Raw genomic sequence first — 24,978 nt, forward strand, 5'->3', positions numbered from 1 at the left:
CATTTATGGACACTTAATCTTACCACCATGTATTAATTTGAAAAATGTTTATTTGATAGACTAGTCTTAATCTTTGATAATTTGTTCAAACTACTATTCTTAGAGGGGGCAGTTTACCACTTTTTAACTCAAGTATTTGTGACATATGCTACAGCAAATAAAACTTGAAATAATTGTTTAGTTGCAAACATTTATGGATCTCTTTTTGTTTTTCAGTTAAACATTCTTATTTTCCACAACAATATGATGCAAAGTTTACTGACTTCAACTTCCCTCCCAGTAGAAAACATAAAAAAAAGGTATTTTTTAAGATATTCTTGAATGTAACACTTTGGTTCCTATGTTACTCTTTCATATCTGTGCTTCTATCGTAACTCTCTTAGCGTTTTGCACCCATTATTGACACAGTGGAGACTTGCTATAATAAAATCTTTAAGGATCTTAGCTTAAGTAAAAATTTCAAGTGAAATCTTTTTGAGAAATTAATAAAAAATTATAGATAAAGGAAACGTTGAATTCATTTCATTACAGTGTCAGGAGTAAGTATTATTGAGAATTAGGATTGTAGATAAATGTAAATGTTATTAAACCTCAATGAAGTAAAACATATAATATATAAATTATATATGTATATTACTAGAAGATTGGTAGGGGTGATGGAATTAAAAATCTTTTGAATGTTTTATAAAGAGGAATAACTCTTGGTTATGTTCAGAAACCAAGTCTTAAAATAGGCTTGCTTTATTCTGATGGTTACAGTCTGGCCTTTCAACTTTTAAAGTATATAAATAATGTTATTAGTTTAGAATAAGTTGAGTAAGATTCTTTATTTTGGCATGAAAATATGTAGCTAATATTAACAAAATATTGTGAGAAACTATATTTATTAACATCTCAACATTAAATATTTCCTATAGAGTTTCTCATTGTAATTTTTTTGTCTTATATTTAAGTATAAAATAGCAAATTGGTATAAAAAATAACTAATCTTTACCTAAATAATTGTTTTTTCCCCTACTGTAGTTTTAAACATATATGATTGTTTTTTCTAAAAGATGAAATGCTGTTTTTACACTAAATACTTATTTCTAGGTCATCTTGATGTATGCTCTAGTAAATCTTAATTAGGTTACCACTTTGCAAGCTATTCACTTTTTTTTTTATTGATTTCAGAGAGGAAGAGAGAGGGAGAGAGAGATAGAAACATCAATGATGAGAGAGAATCATTGATTGGCTACCTCCTGCAAGCCCCCTACGGGGGATCGAGCCCGAAACCCAGGCATGTGCCCTTAATTGGAATCAAACCTGGGACCCTTCTGTCCACAGGCTGATGCTCTATCCACTGACCCAAACCAGCTAGGGCTATTCACTTTTATATTAGCTCTACTCATTTTTAAACTTTTTTGTTGTGCCTGACTTGTCCTAATATCTTTGCTTAAAATGAAAGAAACAGCATTATCCCTTTATTAGTAATGTCTTAAGGAGTTTCTCCCATGTATAAAGATTATGTGAAAAATCAAAGTATGACTAGAAGGATAGTTATATTTTTATTACTGATGAAAGATTTTTCACCGAAAGCCTAATGCCTCTTCATTTTTGTTTGCAGAAAAGAAAAGAACCAGTTTTCCACTATTTTTGTGATACCTGTGATCGTGGTTTCAAAAATCAAGAAAAGTATGATAAACACATGTCTGAACATATGAAGGTAGGTTGTTGTTTTTTTTTTAATTGATTTCAGAGGAAGGGAAAGGGTGAGAGAGAGAGAAACATCAATGATGGGAGATAATCATCGATTGGTTGCCTCCTGCATGCCCCTACTGGGGATCGAGCCTGCAACCCCGTCATGTGGCCCAACCAGGAATTGAACCGTGACCTCTTGGTTCATAGGTTGATGCTCAACCGCTGAGCCATGTTAGCCAGGCTATCCTGAAATAATTTAACAAAATGGGTATTATTTGGTAGAAATTCTGTGCTTCTTTCCCTTAAAAGCTTATAGTTGATAGAAATGTTTGATGACCTGATAAATTGGGACAGTGACCCTGGGGATTCGGAGTTTGAGGGTGCAGAGCCCACTGCTTCAGGAAGAGGTAAGATGGCAGCCAAGAAGGAAGGCCTGGCAGCTGGCAGTATGTGTGGGAGCCTCTGCTCTGTAAGAGGGCTGGCTCTCCCCTCCAGGTGCTTGTGCACCTTTGTAAGTTCTTTTCCTTCTAAGGCTGCCCTTGGCCATTTAATCACACTCTAATTTTCCATGGCCCGTCACACTCCAAAGATGGTCTGGACCTTATTAAGTACTTAAATTTTTTTTAACCAGAATATTTGAGAAGCAGAATTAAAGAGAAAGTTCTTAGTTTGGAAAAGATTCTCTTTGAGGTTATAGAAATGCCCCTACTTTTAGGAATAAAGTAAATAGTATGTATTACTGTACTATATACTTTGAAAATGTCATTCTTTTTAAAATATATTTTTGTTGATTTCAGAGAGAAAAGGAGAGGGGAGGGAGAGAGAGAGAGAGAGAGAGAAGCATCAATATTGAGAGAATCATTGATCGGCTGCCTCCTGCACGCCCCTACTAGGGATCGAGCCCACAACCTGGGCATGTGCCCTTGACTGGAATTGAACCTGGGACCTTTCAGTCCGCAGGCCAACACTATCCACTGAGCCAAACCAGCTAGGGCTGTCATTTCTTTTTAAATAACTGTTTTGAAGTGATCTTTGTTTTGCTATTGACATAACTATGAGTGACAACACCATATAGATGGGATAACTATGTAATATGACTAGAAGACATCTGTATATGTAGTAATGGGTATATTTAACATAGAAAACATTGAATAGTCTTTTTTTGTTTACTCTTACAGTGTCCGGAAGTAGATTGCTCTTTTAGTGCACATGAGAAGATTGTCCAATTCCACTGGAGAAATGTAAGTTCTTGTGGTTTTATTTGTGTTTTTTCAGTATGTGCTCTTTTCATTTCGTTGATCTGTTATCTTCACTAGCTCTTCATTTTACATAGCCTAAAAATAACTAATATTTATGCAGTACTTTGTAAGGCAATTTTATATCTATTAATCAATTTTATCCTCACAAACAACTATGTAAAGTAGATAAATATTGGCCCCATTTAAGAGATATAATAATGATTTGCCCAGGTCCTCAGAAACTGATTCTTGCATTTGAGTTTTTTAACTCCTATAGTGGTTTTTCTACACCATGCTTCTTCAAATTATTTTGTGTATTCATTATTTCTTTAGCTGCTTTTCTCAATTTTGGTTGTTAAGTCATTAATTTGGGTCTTTAATGTCAGTTGAAAAGTGGATGCATTTACTTTGTAACCAAAATTATGTTACTCCTTTTTTTCTTATCAATAGCACTTATCCTATATAATAAAACCCTAATATGCAAATTGGCCGAACAGCACAACGACCGGTCGCTATGATGTGCACTGGCCACCAGGGGGCAGACGCTCAATGCTTGAGCTGCTCCCTGGTGGTTAGTGCTCTCCCACAGGGGGAGCACCACTCAGCCAGAAGCTGAGCCTCTCCTGCCTCCATGGCAGCACTAAGGATTCCTTGGGGGATGTCCGCCTGCTGGCTTAGGCCCGCTCCCCTAAGCCGGCAGGTAGACATCCCCCAAGGGGTCCCAGACAGAAAGGACGCGGGCCGGGCTGAGGGACATCTCCCCCCACGCCCCTCGCCCGTGTATCGGGCCTCTAGTCTAAATATACAGGACATTTTTCTTTAAAGGAAAAGTCATAATAAGGTTGGATAAAATCCACTTACTTAGTTCTAAATTTGGGGGTATAGAGTCTCCATTATCCCCCATAATGTTAAGATTTAGTCTAAAGCATATATAAGCATCCTGATGTTCAGCAGGCTTTTTCCCCCTAGATGCATGCTCCTGGTATGAAGAAGATCAAGTTAGATACTCCAGATGAGATTGCAAGATGGAGAGAAGAAAGAAGAAAGTGAGTAAAGAGTTTAGAACTAGTGAAATAACTTTCTTTTACTGTGGTAAGGCTGAGTACTTAAAAATAATGACATTGCTCAAGCTGCTGCTTCTAGAAAATCGTACCTCCTCTCTCTTTCAAGTTCTGCTCATTGCTTTAGCCCAGCTGAAATCCTGCCACTTTGGGGATAGTTTTCCTCATTTGTCTACAAGAATATCTTGCCCTTCTTTGAATAAGGTATCTGGTATCTGCTCTGCCTCTTAGCTTAGACATCCTATATTGTGCTCCTATTGATGAACTTTGCATATTTATCTTTTTTTAACATGACTTATAGGCCCTAGCCAGTTTGGCTCAGTGGATAGAGCCTTGGCCTGCGGACTGGGGGGTTCCGGGTTTGATTCCGGTCAAGGGCATATGCCTAGGTTGCAAGCTAGGTCCCCAGTGGGGGGCATGCAGGAGGTGTCCAATCGATGATTCTCTCTCATCATTGGTGTTTCTATCTCTCCCCTCTTCCTTCCTGTCTGAAATCGATAAAAATATAATTTTTTTAAAAATGACTTATAGGCTTTACAAATGTAAGAACTATCTTTTGCATGGTTGTTTATACCCCATGGTGCCATAGTTATAAGGCATCTTATAAATGTTGATCTATATAAATGGAGCTTGGAAATATTTTTATGATGTGTATACTTCTATTTTGGTACTTATAAGTAAGTGGTTGGAGAAATCTTGCCAAGACTTTTTGTTGTTAATCTTCACCTGAGAATATTTTTTCCATTGATTTTTTAGAGAATGGCAGAGAGGGAGGGAATGTGAGGGAGGGAGAGAGAGACAGAAACATCGATGTGAGACACACACATCTATTGTTTGCCTCTTGCACATGCCCCGATTGGGCCAGGGATCAAACCTGTAACCCAGATATGTGCCCTTGACCGGGAATTGAACCCATGATCCTTTGGTTCGAGGAGCCGACACTAACCACGGAGCAACATGTTAAATTCATGTGTTAAACTATACTTTTATTATTTTTAAAGAAATTGGGCAGAAGAGAGCCCATGAATTCATTTTGTTTGGAAGTATCTTACAACTCATTTAGACACCATGATCAAAGCTCACCCTCCCCAGTTAAAAAAATGTATAGATAAGAAGTTATCGTTGAAGTTAAATGGTGGCAGACATGTCCAAGGAATACTGCGGGATTTGATTCCTTTAGGAACCTTGTGATAGATTAATGTGTGGAGCTGGCAACAGAACAATATTGGAATGGTGGTAAATACGAGGAAATATTAGAAGCCTTGGAACGAGTATAAAGAATGGCTGAGAAATCAACTGCTTCCACATGTTCCCTCTCCACAGCACTTGTTTTATTTACTACAATGTAAAAATCGAGTCCTGTCCATTTTCACATTGAACTTTTGTTAAACTTTTGTATTGGTCAAAAGAAAAAAATAGAAATCGGGCAGAAATGTGTTTATCTAAGTAATAATTATGGTTGTAAATTAGAATATAACTAATACTAATTAAACCGCTGTGGTTTTGAACATTAAATTCTCACTACATTGGACAATCACTGAGACAAATCAAATTGATTGTATTTGAATGCAATACTTTCTAAAGTAGCTTTCCCCATAGGTGTGTGAAGTATGCCCCCTTGTGGTGTTGTGCAACTAGTGCTTTAATGGGAAAAAATCTACTGACTAGAGAAACTTAGGAATTTTAAGATGCAAACTAGCTTGGGTAGCATGTGTTTATATAAAGTCCCTGGTAGAAGACTAATATGACTTTCTAATGTTAGTGAAAAATCTCAGCAAACCTTTCATTTGTGTTACATTATGATATCTTTGAATATTTTCTTGACAATAGTTTATCTTGAAAATTAGAGGTAAACATTCAGTATTTGGAAAGGCAAAGATTTTACTATATATGGCCAAGGTCACTGGAAGTAGATAGGTGTAGACTCTTACCTTGAATACTCTCACTCATGAGATGTAGGATAAATATACATGATGTGCCCATGAGACCATAGACCACTGGAGCATTTTTAAGTTTAATCATATAGGGATAATAATGACTGGTCAAGGGATACTTGGAGTCTCTGGAAGGCAGGCCATCAATTCGTTTTGAAAGGCTTCTTGTAAGAGGGCTAGTGCCTGCCCACTCCTCTCCATTTATTTTAAGGTATGTTATACATACAGTGAAATTCACCTCTTCAATGCATAGTTCTGACAAATGTGTATATCTGTGTAATCACCACAGTGAAGATGAAGAATAGTATTCTGTCACCCCAAAACATTCCCTCATCGCCTTTGTGGTTGACTTCTCCCCCAACCTTCAGTCCCTGGCTACCACTGATCTGTTTTCTGTTCTTATTTATATTTTTGCAGAACATCCTACCTAATAATAGACAAATATGCAAATTGACCATACCTCTGACACACCCACAAGCCACGCCCATCATCCAGTCAGAGCGAGTATGCAAATTAACCCAAACCAAGATGGCTACAGCCACAGAGAGCAAGGTTTCCTAGGTAACAGAGGAAGCCAAGGTTTCCGCCTGCCCTTGCCAGGCCTAAGCCTCCACTCAAGCTACAAAGTTTCAATTATAGAAGGTAAACAAATTCAAACAAATGGCGGCAGAATGGAGCTTGAGAGAGCAGGCCAGGGTTGCCACCGGCAACAGGGGAAACAGCTTTCCGCACACCCTGGCCGGGCCCACCCGCTTAAGGCAACAAAGTTTCAATTATAACCCCAACACAAATGGCTGCTGGCCTCGGAGGGAGCCCCAGGCTTGGCTCCGCTCCAGGCTACAAAGTTTCAATTGTAGAAGGAAAATAAATTCCAGATACCAGGGCCTCTGCTTGGGTTGCCAGGGGGCGTGGCCGGCCTGCAAACCACCACAGGCCCCTCGCTCAGGCCGCCCCACGCCCCAAGGGAACCCCCACCTGATCTGGGACGCCCTTCAGGGCCAACCAGCTGGCCCCCACCCCTGTACCAGGCCTCTATCCTATCTAATAAAAGAGTAATATGCAGATTGATCATCACTGCAACACACAATGTAGCTGATCCCATGTGGTCAAAGATCCTGCCCCCATGTGGACACAAGATGGCCCCTACAAGATGGCCAGCAGGAGAGGGCAGTTGGGAGGCACCCGGCCTGCAAGGGAGGGCAGTTGGGAGGGACCAGGCCTGCAAGGGAGGGCAGTTGGCGGTGATCAGCCCTGCAGGAGAGGGCAGTTAGGGGTGATCAGGCCGGCAGAGGAGGGAAGTTGGGGGCAAACAGGCTGGCAGCAGAGTGGTTAGGGGGTGATCAGGCTGGCAGGCAGAAGCGGTTAGGGGCAATCAGGAAGGCAGGCAGGCAAGCAGTTGGGAGCCAGCAGTCCTGGATTGTGAGAGGGATGTCTGGCTGCCCGTTTAGGGATCCGACTGCCCATCGGGATCGGGCCTAAATGGGCAGTTGGACATCCCTTGAGGGGTCCCATATTGGAGAGGGTACAGGCTGGGCTGAGGGACAACCCCCCTCCGTCCACGAATTTCGTGCACTGGGCCTCTAGTATATATATAAATACCATACTGTCTGTAGCTTTTGAATTTGTCTTTTTAACTTAGCACAGTGCATTTGAGATTCATTTCTGTTGTTGCATGTAGCAGTAGGTAATTCCTTTCTATCGCTATTATTCTGTCCCATATGGGTGTCACATATATGAATATACCACAGTTTGTTCATCCATTTCCCAGTTGAGGAACATTTGGGACATTTCCAGTATTTGATGATTATGAATAAAGCTTTCACAAACTGATGTTCAGGTTTTTGTTTAGAACATGGGTGTTTATTTGACTTAGGTAAATACCTAGGAGTTGTATTGGTTGGTCATATGATAAGCATGTTTAATTTGTAAGAAACTGCCAAAGCTTTTAGGAGGTGAGGTTTAAAATCAAGTCATGCCTAGTTGGGCATGGAAAGCATTCACATTACATAGGATGGCTAGGATGCAGTGGTGCTTGTATCAGTTAAGATTTTGCTCCAATAAATGGAACAGCAACCTTACTACTGTGGCTTAGCACAAAGAGGTTTATTTTCCCCAAGTAGAAAAGAGGTTTATTTTCCTCAGCAGCACCATTAGGCACACGCTCTTTCCTGTTACTCCTTAGTAGGTGGTTTCATTTTCATGTCCCCCAGGAGTTTCCGCATATCCAAATATTAAGCCCACATTCTAGGCAGAAAGAAGAGAAAAAGGCACCCATAGTCGAGTTTGCCCCTATTCATTAGGAAAACAGTAGCTTTGCTTTTAGCTCCAACCAGGAGACTTCCATGTGGCTCTCATTGAAGTAGTTGCTTGGCCACCTTTAGTGACAGCAACGTTGATGGAATATCCCCAAACGAAATTGTTAAGGAAAGGGGAGAAGAGGGAGTAGCATTTGCCTAAGTGCTTGGTGGGATTGTTGAATTTTAAAACTCTAAGAGGTACTTGAAACTCCATTCTGAATAAATGATAGATGAGCAAGTGTTTAGTATGCTTATTGGTGATTCTTTTTGTGTAGGATAGGTGGGGGCAGAGGGGAGAGAGTCTAGTTGTAGTTTCTAGAATGTAATCTAAGTATACTTTATTAATAAAAAGTATGATAAACATTTCTTTTGGCATATTTGATCGATTTCTCAAAAATACACTAATATTCTCTCCACTAGCAGTTTTTTAAAAACCTATTATGAAAATATATTTACTTTTAGCCGAAACCGGTTTGGCTCAGTGGATAGAGCGTCGGTCTGCGGACTGAAAGGTCCCAGGTTCGATTCCGGTCAAGGGCATGTACATTGGTTGCGGGCACATCCCTGGTAGGGGGTGTGCAAGAGGCAGCTGGTTGATGTTTCTCTCTCATCGATGTTTCTAGCTCTCTGTCCCTCTCCTTTCCTCTCTGTAAAAAATCAATAAAACATATTTTTTTAAAAAAAAGAAAAGAAAATATATTTACTTTTAAAATTTATATTACCCTCAAATTAAAAAAATGTTATTTGAACTCCTAAAAAGAGTACATTTCACATTGATATGGCAGAATAGTCCTCATGTCTTGAATTTTATCTTTCTTTTGAGAGCTACATTCTTTCTGAGGAAGCCATTGTATTTTCTGACAGGCAGGAAAGAAAGACCACTTTCCACAACTAACCTGCAAAAAAAGCCAAAAACAAACCAGTTGTTGTTTTTTTTTAATTGATTTCAGAGAGGAGGGAGAGGGAGAGATAGATAGAAACATCAATGAAGAACAGAGAATCATTGATTGGCTGCCTCCTGCAAGCCCCCTACTGGGGATCGAGCCCACAACCCAGGCATGTGCACTTGACCGGAATCGAACCTGGGACCCTTCTGTCCACAGGCCGACATTCTGTCTTTTGAGCCAAACCGGCCAGGGCAATTCTTAATTCCTGACCTATGAAGTAGAAATGCTGTGTGACTTGGCATTAGAGAAAATGAGTGGTAGAGGTTTATCCCTTAAGCCTCTGTTTTAGAAACACTGAGACATGTTTTATAGCAGATGGGAGTCCACTAGGTGGCGTAGTTTTGTGACACTTATTTCAGTAGTTGCTGTAGGTCAGGAAATCCTTTGAAATTGTGTCCCCAATTATTTCAGAATTCCAACAGAGGGGGTCTGCTCCTAAAGAATGCTACATTTTTTTTGAAGTTCAGAAAGACTTTGAAATAAAAATATAGTTGTAGGGCTTGTGTTGAAGCAGTTGTGGGTCAGTGAGAGTAAAGAGGAATTGTGTTTTTATAGAGAACAGGATTAGGGGAGAAGTCACTTAAGTGGGTGGTGATGTGGGGATAAGGAAAAGAAAGCATAATGTAACCAGAATGATATATGCTAAAGTTATGGTTGGCACAGTTCTGCCCATTTATTGACGCTAGTGCTTAAGGATTGTCACTGGAGGTGTAAAGAGAAGGTAAAGAGGTGGGATGAAATGAAATAGGAAGAAGAGAAAAAAGGGCTTATGGTTTCAGGGCCAGTTCCTTTCCGGGTATTGGGGAAAGATGGAAGTACAGGAGGAAAAGAGATTTTAGCAGATAAAAATAGAGAAGCCAACTGTGAAAATATCACTTATTCCAGTGTTTATAAACTTCGTAATATCCATTTTTTTAAAAAATTTCTTTATTGATTAAGGTATCACGTATTTGTCCTCATCCCCCCATTCCCATCCCAAACCCCTCCCCACGCATGCCCCCACCCCCCTGTTGTCCTTGACCACTGGTTAGGCTCATATGTATGCACACAAGTCCTTTAGTTGATCTCTCCCCTTTATCCCCACCCTCCCCTACCCTCCCTCTGAGGCCCGACAGTCTGATCCATGCCTCCTTGTTTCTGGGTCTGTTCTTCTTCATCAGTCTATGTTGTTTATCATTTCCCCTAGATGAGTGAGATCATGTGCTACTAGAAATACACTTACGAGAACCAAAAATGAGACAAGCAATAATGGTTATGCTGAAAGGCAAATGAATCAGTCTGTAGTGAGTTTCTTTCTGGGTCATAATATCCATTTTTTAACAGGAGATACTGGGCTAAGTTTTATCTGTATGTGATTGTGCAGTGTAATACAGTTTGTGATTTTTTTTCAACAGAGTCTGAATTGGTTAATTCAGTTGTACTACTTAGGAACCTGACCTGTGACCTTCATCAAAGCTCCAGGCTTATCTTTATTCTTATATCTCAGTATTAGTTGCAGAAGGGGCTTCCTGATTGTTGTGTGTGTAACTCTGTCTTATATTTCTGTATCCCTGTTTTGGGATAATTTGTTTCATTTCATCCCACCTCTTTACCTTCTTTTTACACCTCCCATGACAATCCTTAAGCACTAGAGTCAATAAATGCGCAGAACTCTGCCAACCATACTTGAATATGCCAGAAAGAGAAAGTGAGCTTTTTAAAAAGACTTCCACCAAAGGAGTTTCCACAATTTCTAGATGTCTCATATAAGGAATTCATTTCACATCTCACCTAAACCACTTGCTATAACAAACATTTACATTCTTTGTTATTGAGAATCTCTTAAGTAGCATCTGCTTGTATGTATATGGTACACTTGAGTACCAAATCTTATTGTTAGCATATGGCCTAACACAGTGGTTGGCAAACTCATTAGTCAACAGAGCCAAATATCAGCAGTATAACGATTGAAATTTCTTTTGAGAGCCAAATTTCTTAAACTTAAACTTCTTCTAATGCCACTTCAAAATAGACTCGCCCAGGCTGTGGTATTTTGTGGAAGAGCCACACTCAAGGGGCCAAAGAGCCGCATGTGGCTTGCGAGCCACAGTTTGCCGACCATGGGCCTAACATGTTAAGGGTCTGCAGTACTCAGAAGAAAAATCTTGAGGAAACATAAGTAGTATGAATAAGTGAATTTCAGAGATATGAAGGGTGTTGAGTAGCTATGAGTTGCATGCCTAGACACTGGAGCCTGTGAAAGTCATCACCTTTTTTCTCATTCTTTCTGCTTTTGTATATTCTGTCTTCAGATTGAGAAAAGCTACCATCCTGTCTGTGAGATTGTTTATTGTCACATCTCTTCCTCTTTTAAAAGCTGCAAATAATTCCAGTTCTTTTCATCTTTCTTCAGAGGTTTTATTTTTTATCCTGCTAATCATCTTTGAGTCTCTTCTGAATCCCTTCCAAGTTTTATTTTTCCTCAACCCTCCTTTTCAGTTTAGAAATACGAAACTGGACACAGTGCCGGGAGTTTCTAACCACTTTGGAGTATCGTGAGAGGAAGATTTCACACTTGAACATGTGCCAGAGGCCATTTCACATAACCTTAGATTATGTTTGCTTTCCAAAAGTGTAGTCTTATGGTACTGACTGCTGTCAGATTTTTATCTCATGACCTTGATCTTTTCTTCTTATGTTTATTTATAGCTTGTGTATTCATCATCTTTTATTTATGGAGTTTATTTTTCTTAGCCGAATAGATTGCTTTGCACTGTCCTCATTGAAATTCATTGCCTTTTTTTCTGATTACTTTACCATTTAATGTCATTTCAATTCCTATCTTCCAATGTGGCCAAACAATAGGCTTCATATTGTCTGTGTTATTTAAGTCAGTGATGCAGGTTTTAACAAAAAGTAAATAAGAAAGGAAGAGGTAGAAACAATGGCAGAATAAGATTTGTTGATGTTTCTTAAAATTCTCTAATAAGCAGCTTGGCTGAATGATAGAGATCTGTTTGTGTTTTCCTCCTGTGCTTTTTATACTTCTAAGATCTACTCTCCTACACAACTGTGCCAGGGAACAAAGAAAGCTTTGTCAGAGCATTTTATCTTGCACACTGCTGTCGAACTTAATCTTAATCACTGCCTTGTACTTTTCTCTCCCTGTTCATAACCTGCAGTGGCTCCCCATCTCCACTGAATTAAATACAAACTTTCTAGTCTTCCATTGAAGGCTCATTTTGGCCTCAGCCTCTCTATCTGGTCTGATTGCCTGTAACTATATTTCATACAGAATGAACCACTTGTCATTCCCTGGATCTCTCTCTCACTTTCTGAGGCCTTGGTTTGTCTGCATTGTTTGCTCTGCTTAGAACACTTGAAAGCTTCTCTTTGTGATTTGTCGATTAACACCATTTAAGACCAATTTCTTTCATGTTCCTTTCTTTCTGGATTTCTCTAGCTCGATATGATCTTTTCTTCCACCCTCCAATCTTTATATTCTTTGGGGGTAATTACTATATTTTGCCCTTTGTTAAGGCTGTTTGTGTGCTTTTCTTATCCTACCTGGTGGACTTATCTTTTTTGAGAACTGTCTCTTCCTCATCATGATAACTTTGGATGTACCTATTATGTATTTGCATAAGTAATTACATACTTACTTTTTTTCTACAGGTACGTACACACTAAATAGTTGAATTGGGCCAGTTTGAGCACATTGTGTGATATATTTGATTTAAATTCTAGTGTAAAGCTCCTTACTACACAGACTGGTAACAAAAATTGTGGACTCATAGTTGGTCTACACTTTGAGTAGCATTGTTATAGTCGACATTTTTCCCCTTAAAAAGGTTCTAGAAGGAATTAAAGGTTTATATAAATTTTATATGAAGGTTTATGTAAATTATCATTTATCGTGTTAGTCATTAAACCAAGATTGATAAATATAGCAATTGCTTGATTGTGTACTTACAGTTGTTTTCTAAAAGTCCTTCTATAATTTTTTTAACTTTATTTTGTAGAAACTACCCAACTCTGGCCAATATTGAAAGGAAGAAGAAGTTAAAACTTGAAAAGGAAAAGATAGGTGCAGTATTGACAACAACACAGTTTGGGTAAGTTCCTTAAAATTGTGTGCATTCTCACTGTTTATTTTAAACAATTACACTTATAAATAAAAAAAGAATATACCAAAATCTTAAAATCTCTACACTCCCAATTCTGAAATATTTGCTTTTATACTCTTTTGCTTAAAAATTTTTTAAAATAATAATTGCCCTATATTTGTATGGTTTTCAGAAAGATTTATAATTAATAAGCCTTTTCTGTCTTTGTCTCCCAGCTAAACAGTTCTCCTTCCCAAAGACAATCCATTTTGTCCTTTCACAGATATCCCATATGTATATGTATACAGCACATAGATAGTAATCTTTTCTTCTTTTTTCACACTATGCTACATCTTGGTTTTTAGCCAAATAATATACTTGTAGATTGTTCCATATTAATATATAACAGGTCTCCTCATTCTTTAAGGATGTGTAGGAAGCGTAAGGATATCCCACAGGGTCTTTTTTTTTTTTTTTTTTCTAACTATTGACAGACATTTAAATTCTTATTAATCTTTTACTAATAAAAAGTTGCCATTATTGCTCTATACATACATTTTACACATGTGCAGGTATTTCTGAGGATGGATTCCTAGAAGTGGATTTGCTGTCAAAAGATATGTGTATTTGTAATATTGATAACTAACTGCCAAATATCTATCATAGAAGCTGTTCTAATTTACTCTTTTACCAGTAATGTATGAATATCCTATTTTCACTATCCCCCACCTTCATAGATTTTTATTTCAGAATTTTTTCATTTTATTTTTTAGTGAAATATATTTTTAATATAAGCAAAATATACAAACCTTATATGTACAACTTGATAGATTTGTGTATACACACAAACAACTATTCACCTAATAATGCATTTAGGCAATTTTGTCATTGTGTGAACATTTTAAAGTGTATTTATGCAAAGTTGGAAGTATAGTATTGCCTACTGCACACCTAGGCTATATGCTATAGCTTATTGCTCCTTGGCTACAAACCTGTACTAAATACCAGTTGTTAACACAATGGTAAGTATTTTATGTCTAAACATAGTAAAGGTATAGAAAAATACTATATAAAAGATAAAAAATGGTATACCTGTTTAGGGCACTTACTATGAGTGGAGCTTGCTGGACTGGAAGTTGCTCTGTGTGAGTGAGTGAGTGAGTGAGTGATGAGTGAATGAAAGCCTAGGGCATTACTGTACACTACTGTATACTTTATGAATTTATAATGTTTAGAAAATGAAATTTATAAAACATGAGATTAAATCAAGCACAAGAGAAAATGATCAGTCAGTAGATGCAGTAAACATGACATGTATAAGGCTCTACTAATGTAACTCAATATACTGTTTTACAGCAAACTTTTTTTGTAAGTAGAGAGAGTGTTCTAAAATAACAATAAATAGTATAATAAAAAAAACACAAAACAGTGTCATTTCTTACCATTATTCTTTTGTGTGTAATTTCAAAATTACTGTGTGAGGTTCATTTATATTGTGTGTAACTATAAATTGTTTATTTTTATGGCTGTGTAAAACTCAATTGTGAGAATATATATCTTCTCACTGTTGGACATTTGGGTTGTCTCCAGTTTGGGCTTTATGAATAAAGCTGCTATGAACATTCTTTTATTTTTTTTGTTGATGCAAGGACTTATCACATATCCTTTATAATAAAAGGCTAATATGCAAATTGACCGAAGAGCAGAATGACTGGTCACTATGATGTGCACTGACCACCAGGGGGCAGACGCTCAATGCAGGAACTGCCCCCTGGTGGTCAGTGCGCTCTCATAGGGGGAGCACCACTCAGAAGCCGAGCTTACAGCTGGCAAGTGCAGTGGTGGGGCGGGAGCCTCTCCTGCCTCCGCGGCAGTGCTAAGGATGTCTGACTGCTGGCTGAGGCCCGCGCTCAGGGAGCGGGCCTAAGCCAGCAGTTGGACATCCCCCAAGGGCTCCCGGACTGCGAGAGGGCACAGGCTAGGTTGAAGGACCACCCCCAAGTGCACTGGGCCTCTAGTATATATATATATATATTAGAGGCCCGGAGCATGAAATTCATGCAAGATTAGGCCTCCCTTCCCCCCTGCTGCCAGCACCAGCTTCCCTCGCAGCCCCGGCTTCGTCTGGAAGGACATCCAGTCTAATTAGCATATTACTCTTTTATTATTATAGACTAGAGGCCCGGTGCACGAAATTTGTGCACGGAGGAGGGTTGTCCCTCAGCTTAGCCTGTACCCTCTCCAATATGGGACCCCTCAAGGGATGTCCGACTGCCCGTTTAAGCGGGCAGTCGGACATCCCTCTCACAATCCAGGACTGCTGGCTCCCAAATGCTTGCCTGCCTGCCTTCCTGATTGCCCCTAACCGCTTCTGCCTGCCAGCCTGATCACCCCCTAACCACTGCGCTGCCAGCCTGGTTGATGCTTAACTGCTCCCCTGCCAGCCTGTTTGCCCCCAACTTCCCTCCTCTGCCAGCCTGGTCACCCCTAACTGCCCTCTCCTGCAGGGCTGATCACCTCCAACTGCCCTCCCTTGCAGGCCTGGTCCCTCTCAACTGCCCTCCCTTGCAGGCCGGGTGCCTCTCAACTGCCCTCTCCTGCTGGCCATCTTGTGGGGGCCATCTTGTGTCCACATGGGGGCAGGATCTTTGACCACATGAGAGCAGCTATATTGTGTGTTGCAGTGATGATCAATCTGCATATTACTCTTTTATTAGATAGGATAGAGGCCTGGTACAGGGGTGGGGGCCAGCTGGTTTGCCCTGAAGGGCGTCCCAGATCAGGTGGGGGTTCCCTTGGGGCGTGGGGCGGCCTGAGCGAGGGGCCTGTGGTGGTTTGCAGGCCGGCCACGCCCCCTGGCAACCCAAGCAGAGGCCCTGGTATCTGGAATTTATTTTCCTTCTACAATTGAAACTTTGTAGCCTGGAGCGGAGCCAAGCCTGGGGCTCCCTCCGAGGCCAGCAGCCATTTGTGTTGGGGTTATAATTGAAACTTTGTTGCCTTAAGCAGGTGGGCCCGGCCAGGGTGTGCAGAAAGCTTTGCTTCCCCTGTTGCCGGCGGCAACCCTGGCCTGCTCTCTCAAGCTCCATTCTGCTGCCATTTGTTTGAATTAGTTTACCTTCTATAATTGAAACTTTGTAGCTTGAGTGGAGGCTTAGGCCTGGCAAGGGCAGGCAGAAAGCTTGGCTTTCTCTGTTACCTAGGAAACCTTGCTCTCTGTGGCTGTAGCCATCTTGGTTTGGGTTAATTTGCATACTCACTCTGATTGGGTGGTGGGCGTGGCTTGTGGGTGTGTCGGAGGTATGGTCAATTTGCATATTTGTCTATTATTAGATAGGATAAGTAAATGCCATAATCGTGCGTATGTGTATTTGTATATCGTATATACAATGCACATATATACATATACTAGGTTATAAGGCATTCATGCATTTAGCTTTAATAGATACAGCCAAATAGTTTTCCAAAATGGTTGTACCAGTTTACACTCCTATTGACTACATCTAATTGCTCTGTATCCTGGTCAGTGCTTGGTACTGCTACACCTTTTCATGTATTACCATTTCCTCATGACTAATGATGTCAGACACCTTCTGATATTCTTATTGGCCATTATTGTATTTTCTTGTGATACACTATTTCAAGTCTTTATCCAGTTTTTAATTGGTTTGCTTTTCTTTTTTTTTATATTTTATTGATTTTTTACAGAGAGGAAGAGAGAGGGATAGAGAGTTAGAAACATCGATGAGAGAGAAACATCGATCAGCTGCCTCTTGCACACCCCCTACTGGGTGGGGATTTGCCCGCAACCAAGGTACATGCCCTTGACCGGAATCGAACCTGGGACCCTTGAGTCCGCAGGCCGACGCTCTATCCACTGAGCCAAACCGGTTTCGGCTGGCTTGCTTTTCTTGATTTGTAGGAATTATTTACTTAATTACAATCCTATTTGGAGTAGTGTATATGTATTGCCATGTAATCTCACAGTTTGTGTCTTGCCCTTTTTCTCTCTTAATGGGTGTCTTTTAAAAAAAAAAAAAAATAGTAGTTGCCCGGCCAACAAGGCTCAGTGGTTGAGCGTCGACCTATGAACCAGCAGGTCACAGTTCGATTCCTGGTCCCCTGAGTTGTAGGCTCAATCCCCAGTATGGGGGCATGCAAGAGGCAGCCAAGCAATGATTCTCTGTCATCACTGATGTTTCTCTCTTCTCTCCCACCCTCTCCCTTCCTCTCTGAAATCAATATAAATATATTTTTAAAAATATAGTTGTCAGTTGCTCAGACATCTGGGGATAGCTGTGGTGCAGTTAGACATATCTGCTGATCTTGACAAGGCTCAGTCACAGGTGGGTGTTGATTAACTGATGGCTGATAACCTGGGATGCCTAAATCCGGGGTGAGGGACGTCCTGTCCGAGGGCTGGATGAGGCCCGTGAAATCATTTGGTCTGGCCCTGCCAAGGCATTAGGGGGTGAGTTAATTAAATGCCCAAATATAGCAGGCTAATTTTTAAGTTGATAATTTTGTATGGCCTATGAATGATGTTATAAATATCTAAATAGCCCTGGCAGAAAAAGATTGCCCACCCCTGGAATGGTTACCATTAGTTTTACTGTTTTAATTATGTAAAACATTTATAGAAAAAATATCATTCTTAGAAAAATCTCCCAGCAACTAGAAAATGAGGGAACACTTTGCAGCTTGTTTACAGAGGCCAGTATAATCTTGATATCCAAACCTAGTATTACAATAAAGGGGAATCACAAGCAAATACCTTTTAAGTGGAGGCACGAAAATCCTTTTAAAAATGTTAGCAGTCCTACTAGCTGGTTTTCCTCAGTGGTTAGAGCATCGGCCTGTGGACTGAAGAGTCTTAGGTTCCATTCTAGTCAAGGGCATGCACTTTACCTTGGTTGCAGGCTTGATCCCCTGCCCTGGTTGTGGCATGTGCATGAGGCAACCAATGGATGTGTCTCTCTCACATCTGTGTTTCTTTCTCTCTGTGTCTCCCCCTCCCTTCCATTCTCTCTAAAAAAGTCAGTGGGAAAAAATATCCTTGGGACAGGATTAACGACAACAAAAAGTGTTAGCAGATCAATCTGGCAATATGAGAAAAGGATATACATCATTGCCAAATGGGATTTATTCCAGGAGCAAGATTAGATTTGGTGTTTGAAAATAAAATGTTCTTCACTACATTATCAGAATGAGGGAGTAAAATAAAGGGATTATCTTAATAAAAGAAGAAAAGAATTTATATAGTTTAACCTCTATTCCTGAAAAAGAAACTAAACAAACAAGAATGAGATAATTTACAACCTACAACCTACAGCCAAATCATACTTATTAGTGAAATACTGATCATTTTCCCCCTGAGGTTGGGAACAAGACAAGGATATCCATCTGCTACTACCATTTTTATTCAGCATTAGATTGGAGATCCTAGGCAATGTAATAAAGCAGGAAAAAATAGTACATATAAAATTTGAAAAGGAAGAAGTAAAACTCAATCTTTAGAGTTGACATGATTGTATATGTAAAAAAAATCCAAACTAAATCTGCAATTAGAGTTAATAAGTGACTTTAGCAAGGGTGCCAAATACATATAAGTATTTTAAAAAATCAGTATATTAGTAAAAATAATATATTCTGTATATTAGCAATAGAATTTAGAAAATGAAATTTTAAAAGATACTATTTACAGTATCATCAAAATATATACCTAAGACTACATCTGACAAGAGATTTGCAAACTTCTATAATGAAAACTATACAATATTGCTCAGAAAAATTAAAGTCCTAAATAAATGGAGAGAATATATAATATTCATGGACTGGAAGACTCAATATGATTATATCAATTCTCCTTAAATTGCTCCAAATCAAAATCCTGGCAAGTTGGATTTTTTTTTTTTTTTTTTTGGAAGGGTATTGGTAGGATGGTGAAGGAGGGCAGAACTGATAAATGTTAAAATTTATGTGAAAATGCAAAAGTTTTAGAATAGCTAGGAAAGTTAGAGTGATAAAGATAGTGTAGTGTTGGCTAATACCACAATCTCAGATCTATGTATAAACAATCACCCGACTATGACAAAGGTACTGTACGATGCAATGGAAAAAGGATAGTGGTTGTGTGTGTGTGTGTATGTGTGTGTGTGTGTGTGTGTGTATGTGTTTTGTTTTTGTTACTCCTCACCCTAGGATATTTTTTCCATTGATTTTTTAGAGAGAGTGGAAAAGAGAGAGAGGAGGTAGCTGGGAGGGGGGGAGGTGAAGAGAGGGGGACAGGTGTACGAGACACATAGGTTGATTGCCTCCTACAGGAGCCCCACCTAGGGCAAATCCTGTGGTGCACAGGCTGACGCTCTAACCACTGAGCACACCAGCCAGGGCAAGGAGAGTGTGTTTTAACCTTTTCCTTCTAAACTTTTGTGTTTGCGTATTTAAAAGTGTATTTCTTGCCGAAACCGGTTTGGCTCAGTGGATAGAGCGTCAGCCCGTGGACTGAAAGGTCCCAGGTTCGATTCCGGTCAAGGGCATGTACATTGGTTGCGGGCACATCCCCGGTGGGGGGTGTGCAGGAGGCAGCTGATCGATGTTTCTCTCTCATCGATGTGTCTAGCTCTCTGTCCCTCTCCCTTCCTCTCTGTGGAAAATCAATAAAATATATATTTTTTTAAAAAGTGTATTTCTTTATTGACTATATAATTTGGACTTTTTAAAAAAAATCCAAGCTGAAAATGTTTATCTTTTATAGCTAGGGTTTAGTTTATTTACATTTAATGTAATTATTAATATATTTAGGTTTCAGTCTACCATGGTCCTATTTGTTTTATATTTTTTCCAATTTTTTTGTTTCTTTTCTTGCCTTCTTTTGGATTAGTTGAATAATTGTTAATATTATATTTTCCTCTCAATTAGCTTTTTAGTTATAATTATTCCTAATCTCTCCACTTCAAGTGCATCCATGTTTTTATTTTCATTAAATGTTGATTAAATAAACTTTTAAATGGGTATCCAACAATGGTGTAATAGAACTAATCCCTCAAAGGTGGGGTGGGATGCAAATACCAAGTAATTATTTTTTCAATTAAGTCTTACTAATCTCATCAGTTAAAGGATTATCCTAACTCATTACTTATTAGTGGTTACCTTAAAGATGATCATTCAAAAGTGAGCTGTGGTCACGTGCAGGCAGCATCTCTGAGAGGATACAGGGAAGGCACCTGTGAGTGGGAGCTTGAGGAAAGTGGCCTGTCTTCATTATCCTCATGGTGAGGGTGGCCTAGAGGCAGCAGCACTATTTGTTTTAGCTTTGATGACTTCGCTGAGGTATTAGCACAACATTTCTGGATGGAAATTGGTCTATGGTTCTCTGCAAAATTTAGAGCTTATATATGATTTCTTGGAATGAGACTTTGTAAAGATTAGAGTGAATCTAAAAGGATTAAGAACTTATGCATTGCAGAGATATTAAATGAATACCGGAACAGGCGAGCAGGAATTCTTCCCAGGGTTGTCTCTCACGGAATCAAAAAATGAAGCTGAAGCCAGGACCAGAGGAGTTCAAACAAGGCAGGAGTTTATTGCAAACAAACACAGGCTCCCCACTCAGAGGGGATTCAAATGGGTTGCCCCTGAAGCTTTCTGCTCTTCCCTTATATCTGCTAAAGGCCTGCTCTTTGTCTATCTGTGCCGCTCTCTAATTGGTTTCTGGACTTTTTGCAACATTTTGTTTTGGACTTGCAAGAAAAACATCCTTGTTTCAAAATACTCTGTTTTTCTGCCATCATGTTTCCTGCAAAACACATTTTTTTGTTTGTTTCAGCTACCTCCACGATTCCTCCTTCTTCTACCCCTAACCCTATCTACTAATTCTGCTTTAATTCCTTTCAGTAATAACTGCCATTTATTAAGGACCCAGTATGTTAACTTGTTCTAGAAGCACTTCATGGTAATTGTCTCTACATCTCTGATTCCCATTCTACATACAGATGAGGGAGTAAACGGACTCAGGGGTATTAATATTGTCCAAGACACAATCAGAAGATGGCAAAATTAGGATTTGAACCCAGATTTCTAATTTTTATACTCCTAACTGCAATCTCCATTATTAATGGAGAAATGAATTTTGCCTGATGACAGATTAGGATAAGCATATGTATCTTTGTGAAAACTCAGCCCCACCAAAGGATACCTTATATTATAGTCTACTGGGAATAGACCTGTTTGTTTTTTTGTTAATCCTCACCCAAGGATATTTTTCTCTTAAATTGATTGGGAGGGGGGTTGGGGAGAGAGATCGATTGGTTGCCTCCCCCACTTGCCCCGACTGGGAATCAAACCCGAGACCCTTTGGTGCCCAGGTGGATGCTCTATCTAGTGAGCCACACCAGCCAGGGCATAAACCTTTTTTTTTTTTTAATGGCCTTTTTTTGCCCTGGCCGGTGTGGCTCAGTTGGTTGGGCTTCATCCGTGCACCAAAAGGTTACCAGTTTAATTCTCAGGGCACATGTCCAAGTTTCAGGCTGATCCCCCATAGGGGGCGTGCAGGAGACAGCTAATCAATACTTTGATCTCACATCGATGTTTCTCTCCCTTTCTCTTCCTCTCTAAAAAATCAATTAAAAAATAAAAAAATGGCCTTTTTTTCTCTACATATAGTTTACATTAGAATATGCTCACATAGTATTTGTTTTTCTTCTAAGAGGAGTAATTGTAGTGGTTGACAGGGCACTTAATTTGAGGTAGCTGTGAAATTGTGCACAGTCTATAAGCTTATCCTCCTGTAAAGTAAATAGTACTTGTCTAATCAATTTCAAAGAGCTGTCATGAAAATTAAACAAGGCAATATATTTGTAAATGCTTCAGAAACTTTTAAGACTCCTTAAAAATGGGTAGACAAAAGTTAGCACACTTTTTAAAAATTGATTTCAGAGAGGAAGGGAGAGGGAGTGAGAGATGGAAACATCAATGATGAGAGAGAATCATTAATTGGTGGCCTCCTATATGCTCCACACTCAAGGCATGTGCTCTGACCAGAAATTGAACCATGACCTCTTGGTTCATGAGTCAAAGCTCAACCACTAAGCCATGCCGACTGGGCAAAAGTTAACATGCTTTATAAGTCTGGGAAGAAACACATTTTTATGTACAATCGGAATGAAAGAAAGCTGCCGGTTAAATTCACCTGCTGTTGATTATACAACATAGCCCAATTTCAGAGGTATTAAAATATGGGAAGCAGTGTGCATATTGGAATTGATAAAATATGGTATATTGTGTGTTATTCTTTTAAAGTTCTTCCATAGAGTTCTCTATCTTTGGAAACCATTGAATTTATTTTATTCTGGTCTCTTTAATGAACTATGCTACAAGTGAGTGATTGACAAATTTCTTTTGCATTCAGTAGACTTTTTCAAATATTTTTTGAAAGGTCAGTGTCTTTTATATTAAAAATACCATATATATATATATATATATCTATATAATTTTATTTTTTTTATTTATTTATTTTTCTCCAGTAAGATGAAGGGAATGTCCAGACATTCACAGATGGCAAAGATCAGAAGTTCTGACAGACATCACAAGTGGGAAAATGACTGTGCCGGACAGAGAGCAGCCATCAGATCAGGCATTTGCTTGGTTGATTCGAAGCCTGAAGGTCCACCTGAGGCAAATGCAGACCCTCTGAGTGTTTTGGTAAATACTGATTCTGGTAAGTTAATCCGGGAAAAGGTGTGTTTGTAAGCATAAGCAATGATGCTGAAGTTGATTCTTGACCGCATTGTTTGTGGAGAGTTTATTTATTTATTTATTTTTTTAAATTATTTTTATTGATTTTAGAGAGGAAGGGAGAGGGATAGAGATAGAAAAACATCAATGATGAGAGAGAATCATTGATTAGCTGCCTCCTGCATGCCCCCTACTGGGGATGGAGCCCGCAACCCAGGCATGTGCCCTTGGTCAGAATCGAACCTGGGGCCCTTCAGTCCACAAGCCGACGCTCTATCCACTGAGCCAAACTGGCTAGGGCTGTTTGTTGAGAGTTTAATGGCAAATATGTAAAAATGTAGAATGATGCTTTTGCTTTTATTTTTTTAAAGGAATTCCTTGTAAAAAACCTCATTTCAGGACATCTTTTCTGAACTGGGGGGTGGACGTATGAGGCAGGCAAGATGTGGAAGAAAGATAATATATGTTGGATAATTTTCAAAGTATGATGTAATCTTAGGACCTTTCTTAAGATTGTCCTGAGTGTGTTGATGCTGTAGATTCAAATTTGCTCAATTATTTGAATTTTTACCACCATAAATTAGTAATTCCAATGGAAGTTAGTATTATTTATGCTTCTGATCATTGGGTAAATAATATTAATTCATTGTATTTGAGTAATGCTATTCTTCCTCGGGGCATAGGATATATTTATGTATTTATTGAATTCCCTCTAGACCTTATGGGGCAAGTTTACTCTTGCTTATAAATTGAAAAATTAAAGGACCAAAATGCTGCTATCCCAGTCTCAATCTCTGAGACTCCATTTTCCCTTCTGAAAAATGAAAATTTATATATAAATATTTCTATCACCTTTCCTTCCAGTAGCATTGGGAGGCTTTATCTAATTGCTTGTGTATCCTCATTTGCAAAGGAGTATTATTAGTGAGGGGGCTAAGGTTACATTGTAGGTTTGCCAGCAGCCTCTGTTCAGCCTGGAAGATAGTGGCTTCACATGACAGATTATTGAACTTGTTTCCTCCTAATAAATCTTTTACATAAGTACTGTTTCTACTTCCATTTTAGAATTGAAGAACACAAGGTAAGTGATTTCCTTCATCATACTGCTAGTTAGTGGCAGAACCAGAGTTTGAACTTAGGAGTCTGACTCCACTGGTCCACCATACTTCCTCTAAATGTGAAATCTGAATTTGTCTAAAAAAATATTGCATGAGCCTAGGATAGTTGAGATGTGGGAGAGAGTTTAGAAAAGGCATCTTTTTACCCTTGCTGATATCAAGGGGAAAGGCAGATGAAATTTTGGGTCAGCACTTAGTTTACTCTTGGGCACCGATTTTCTTTTTCCCTTCAAAAAATGTTAGTGTCTACACTTCTTCACATTTATAATGTGTGACCTTGATGATAAATTACCACCTGTACCCAAATATACACTCTCATGTTATTAAAATGCTTGAAACACAAATATGAAGATTACCATTATAATCAAGTTACTAATTTGAAAATTATTTAATTTTTCACTTGATGCAGTTCTCTAAGTGAACATTGAAAGAACTCTGGAATATTGAGTGGTCTTTGTTGTTTTTGTTTTGTTAGCTTTAGTAGATGGATAATTCTGTTTTCTCATTTTATAAAGAAAATTTCTTAATCCTCACCTGAGGATATGTTTATTGATTTTAGGGAGAGAAAAAAGGAGAGAGAAAGAAAGAAACATTGATGTGAGAGAGAAACATTGATCAGCTGCCTGCCATGCACCCCCACTGGGGATCAAACTTGAAACCTAGATATGTGCCCTGACTGGGAATCGCACGTGCAACCTTTTGGTGCATGGGACAGCGTTTCAACAAACTGAGCAACCCAGCTGGGGCTGTTTTCTGATATGTAAAGAAGTATTTCAGTATGTGCTAATCTGGTGAAATAACAATGAAAAAGATGATTATATATATCTTGCTTTTACTTAAGCCTGTAGCTAGGTCTTTAAGAGACACTTTAGATATGAGCAAC

The 24,978-nt window shown here is 39.1% G+C and overlaps 1 protein-coding gene across 1 annotated transcript in view; it reads left to right on the forward strand.

Annotated features, from left to right (window-relative positions):
• The window catches only part of NUFIP1 (nuclear FMR1 interacting protein 1), a 45,771-nt gene that overhangs the window by 2,695 nt on the left and 18,098 nt on the right, over positions 1-24,978 (forward strand). Inside the window, exons 2-7 of the mRNA XM_008145556.3 lie at positions 217-299; positions 1,607-1,705; positions 2,859-2,921; positions 3,888-3,964; positions 13,159-13,251; positions 22,767-22,960. Coding sequence (XP_008143778.2) covers positions 217-299; positions 1,607-1,705; positions 2,859-2,921; positions 3,888-3,964; positions 13,159-13,251; positions 22,767-22,960 — 609 coding nt within the window. The remainder of the gene's footprint in view (positions 1-216; positions 300-1,606; positions 1,706-2,858; positions 2,922-3,887; positions 3,965-13,158; positions 13,252-22,766; positions 22,961-24,978) is intronic.

The sequence above is a fragment of the Eptesicus fuscus genome, chromosome 8 (assembly GCF_027574615.1).
Source record: "Eptesicus fuscus isolate TK198812 chromosome 8, DD_ASM_mEF_20220401, whole genome shotgun sequence".
Classification (NCBI taxonomy): Eukaryota; Metazoa; Chordata; class Mammalia; order Chiroptera; family Vespertilionidae; genus Eptesicus; species Eptesicus fuscus.